This window comes from Limulus polyphemus, unplaced genomic scaffold (genome assembly GCF_000517525.1).
Source record: "Limulus polyphemus unplaced genomic scaffold, Limulus_polyphemus-2.1.2 Scaffold3072, whole genome shotgun sequence".
NCBI lineage: Eukaryota > Metazoa > Arthropoda > Merostomata > Xiphosura > Limulidae > Limulus > Limulus polyphemus.
This window is the reverse complement of record NW_013668682.1, coordinates 66,180-70,765: the sequence shown is the minus strand read 5'-3', so window position 1 is coordinate 70,765 and position 4,586 is coordinate 66,180. Positions and strand designations below refer to the sequence as shown.

The 4,586-nt window shown below is 30.1% G+C and overlaps 1 protein-coding gene across 4 annotated transcripts in view; it reads right to left on the bottom strand.

The window, feature by feature from the left end:
* Nucleotides 1-4,586, bottom strand: part of LOC106468600 (AP-5 complex subunit mu-1-like) — a 35,832-nt gene that overhangs the window by 27,548 nt on the left and 3,698 nt on the right. For 3 of the 4 annotated variants that reach the window (XM_013929032.2, XM_022396950.1, XM_022396951.1), the window contains exon 3: nt 3,833-3,959. In XM_013929032.2, the coding sequence (XP_013784486.1) occupies nt 3,833-3,959 (127 nt within the window). Of the gene's footprint in view, nt 1-3,832; nt 3,960-4,586 lie in introns of those variants that run through there. The other variant, XM_022396952.1, reaches the window with a different exon arrangement.

The following is a 4,586-nucleotide window of genomic DNA, read 5'->3' as shown; positions in this document are numbered from 1 at the left end:
CATTTTGACTATCCAATAAACTTCTAAACTTTATTAAATGACTTTGCAATGTATCTTTTAACAAACTTTCCAATACTTTTTCCATAACTGACTTAAAACTAATGGGTCTATAATTACTGGGATAATTTTATCATCTCCCTTGAAAAGAGGAGTTACATTATCTAACTTCCAATCCTCTGGTACCTGCCCACTATTCAAGGACTGACAAAAAATAGTAGCAAGTGGCTCACATATCCAATCTTTAACCTCCTTCAAAACCATTGGGGAAATATTATCTGGCCCAGGAGCCTTATCATTTTTTAAACTTCCCAATTTTTTCTTAACCAGCTCAGAATTAATGCAGTCATCTTGTTCGATCTTGTTTCCATCTGTCAACTGTTCAAGATGTGGAATACTGCTTAAATCTTCGTTAGCAAAAACTGAAGAAAAAGCTAAATTTAAATAACCTAGTCATCTCATCAGATACAAGCCTTCCCTTATCATCCTTCAAGGGTCCTACCCACATCCTAACATTTTGTTTACCCTTAATGTAGTTAAAGAAATCCTTACTGTTAATTTTTACATTTTCTCATACATCCTTTCTGATGTCCTAATTTCCTGTTTCATTAACTTTCTTGATTTTCTATAATCTTCTAAAGCTCCCGTTATACCATTCAATTTAAGTTTTTTAAATTTATGATGCTTTTCTTTAATTTTATCTCTTATACCCTTTGCAAGCCAACTTGCAGCTACCATTTTCTTTCTGTAAAGATGTCTACCTTGAATATTTAAAAAGTTATCTTTAAAAATTTTCCACATCTGATCAGTGTCTCCCAATAACTCAACTGCCCAATTCATAACAGATAATTCTTGTTGCATCTATTCAAAATTTGCTTTTTTGAAATTTTTAACCAAAATATCATTATTCCTTAACTCCATATGCAGAAAAACATCAAACCTAATAGAGAAATGATCACTTGCACAGAGATGTTCCCCAATTTCCACCCTCTTTATAACTTCTTTATTTGAAGTTAACAAAATCTACAATAGCATTGTTTCTAGTTCCTTGACTAATTGGTAAAGAAAGCTCTCTTGAACAGTTTCCAAAACCTTTTTCCCTCATGGATTGACTCTAGCATTTCCCAAACTATATGGCTGAAATTAAAATCACCCATAATTATGACCTCATAAACAGCTGAAATCTTAATCTTGGATTATAATATGGATCACACATTTAATATGCACACTGAAGAAAAGAATCTTAGTGTAGTGGCAAAGTCACTCAAGCGATCAAGTCAATGTTCTGTTGCTAGCAGTGAAGCTAATGAAATTTCAGAGTGTATTTATACACGCACCAATAACAAGTCAAATGTGGTAATTCTCTTTCTATACGAAACACTAGTTACCCTACACTTGGAATACTGTGTGCATTTTATCTCCTTATCTAAGAAGGGATATAGACTTACTGGACGGGGTAATCAGAGGAAGACTATAGGATGATTCCAGGAATGGAAGAGTTATCTTATGGATAGGTTAAGATCTCTCAACAGGGTAATCAGAGGTAAAATCTCTCTGGACAGGGTAATCAGAGGAAGACTATAGGATGATTCCAGGAATGGAAGAGTTATCTTACAGGGATAGGTTAAGATCTCTCAACAGGGTAATCAGAGGTAAAATCTCTCTGGACAGGGTAATCAGAGGAAGACTATAGGATGATTCCAGGAATGGAAGAGTTATCTTATGGATAGGTTAAGATCTCTCAACAGGGTAATCAGAGGTAAAATCTCTCTGGACAGGGTAATCAGAGGAAGACTATAGGATGATTCCAGGTATGGAAGAGTTATCTTACAGGGATAGGTTAAAATCTCTCAACTTGCTCTCTCTTGATAAAAACTTACATGAAGGATCAATTGTATAAAGGCCTCTGATTTCTTTATGTTCTATTTGGAAGACAATAGGATGAGAGGATGAAAGTTTAATATTCAGAAAAGGTAGACTAGGCTGCAGTTAAGACAATTATATTTTTCTAATATGGTGATTCATTTATGGAATAAGATGGAGTACAGGACAACTGCCGGCAAGCTACTGCCATTCAAAAGATCCAAGTAATCCATATCTTTGACCTGGATTTCTCAGATCCAGATATATACAATATATATTATATATAATAATATATATGTTATTATTCCACAAGCAATTGTCCACTGGTAGTTGTCCTACTCCCAAAAAGATGCCAGCAGTAGAAGTCAGTACTTTACAGCTGGGCAATTAGTGGAATTCACTAACTGACTAATTGTCTGCTTAATTTATTACATTCAGCTAATCAATTACACTCACAGGAGACTACAATTCCTACTGTTAGCTTGTTTTAACTTTTGTTTTTAAAGTCATTTTCAAACTATCCTTCACTACCATTTCAGGGATTTTACCCTACAAATTCTCACAAGACTACTAGAAGTGTGTAATTAATGGAACTCTCTAATTGATGAATTTTCTCACTCATTGATCAATTACATTCAACTATCAATTATTTTTACGATACTTGATTAGTTGAAATAAGTTAAAATATAAATAAACAGAAACACTAATTTCAATTAGTTGATTATTTTTGTGATTCCTGATACTAACTGATTATACTAAAGAACCTTGAATTAATCACAAATAATAAAGAGAAATCATAATGCTACTATTTCTATTACTTGAATAGTTAGAACAACTGAAAACAGTAATATTCAGAAACACAAATTTCAATTAGTTGATTATTTTCATGTTCTATTACTTGAATAGTTAGAACAACTGAAAACAGTAATAATCAGAAACACTAATTTCAATTAGTTGATTATTTTATGTGACACTAGTCAATTTAGTCAATGCTCACAGATAATCGATTGGTCAAGTTAATCACCTAGCTGTACTCATACATTGTTTACAGATAGACAAACAAAGATAGTGATATATTTCCAAATTGTTATTAAACCTAAGGATACTCTTTAGTTTACTGTTGCATATTGAGAAAAATGTTTCAAAGCTGTGATGAATCCAAAATTTAAAACTAAAATTATCTGCAATGACTTTAGACACATTTACTTTGGTGCTACTATAGTGTGTGATGTACAAAGATATTTACATTATAGTGTGCGGTCTACATAGATACTATCATCATCACCATTTCAAAAATTCACTAAAACATAATTTCTTGCTAAATAATTTATATCTGTCCACGTTTTTGTTCAACAAATAATAATAATTTAATAAGTTGTGTGTTCCAAAAGAGTACTTTAAATTTAGATTATAATTGTGCTAATTTTGATTGTTAGAATTTATTTCATTCCAATTATATTTGCCCCCAAACAGTTATGTAACAGTATTTTGTACTTTTATAGTTGAAAAATCATAATAAATGGTGCCAATTTTAAATGAACGAAAGTTAAAATGGTGATGATGATGATGATAGTATCTGTGTAGACCGCACGCTATAGTGGCACCCTTACTTTTTATATTACCTGCTCATAATTACTGACAAAGGTTATTATTAAAATTCACACTTCTAGGTCTATGAAGAAAACAAGTACAAGATGTTTACATCATGTGCATATAAACAAGGCCATAAGTATATAGTTGTACACTGACGAAATGTTCCATCAAAATATTAATTTTGTAGTTAGACATATAGAGGAAAAATAAAATGCATGAAAATTCATGTATTTCTATTTTCTTTTTTAAATAATTTTTTAATATTCTTAGAATTCTGTGTATTATCTTACCAGAATATAAATCACCAGTAACAATAACATGTTCAATAATAGTTGAACAGTAAGATGGTAGTGAAACACTTTATTAATCATATCTTTACCTCAGATGTATTCCCCTGAAGTCCAAGTCCCTGCAGCAGTGATCGGACAAATACTTCATTAGTTGGTATTGGAACATAGGCACTTGACAGTTTCTGCTTTGCACGTTTCTCAACAGTTAAAAATTTTCTATGTAAAAGTAAAGAAATCTGTTGATGAATCTCTTAAATCTTCTTGAATTAGAAAAAAAAATTGTTAGGTTTATGCATTAATTTTACAAACCCAAGCTATCAATTATCAATATTTGCTTTACAATATAGTTTGATATGTAAGACTTATTGTATGATTTCTATGTTAAATCATCAACATTAATTATTATGAAACAAAACAAAAAATTAATTCATTTTACAAACCTAAGCTATCAATTATCAATATTTGCATTACAATATTGTTTGATATGTAAGATTTATTCTATGATTTCTACGTTAAATAATCAACATTAATTATGATGAATCAAAACAAAAAATTAATTAATTTTACAAACCCAAGCTATCAATTATCAATATTTGCATTACAATATTGTTTGATATGTAAGATTTATTCTATGATTTCTATGTTAAATAATCAACATTAATTATTATGAAACAAAACAAAAAATTAATTAATTTTACAAACCCAAGCTATCAATTATCAATATTTGCATTACAATATTGTTTGATATGTAAGATTTATTGTATGATTTCTAAGTTAAATCATGAACATTAATTATTATGAAACAAAACAAAAAATTAATTAATTTTACAAACCCAAGCTATC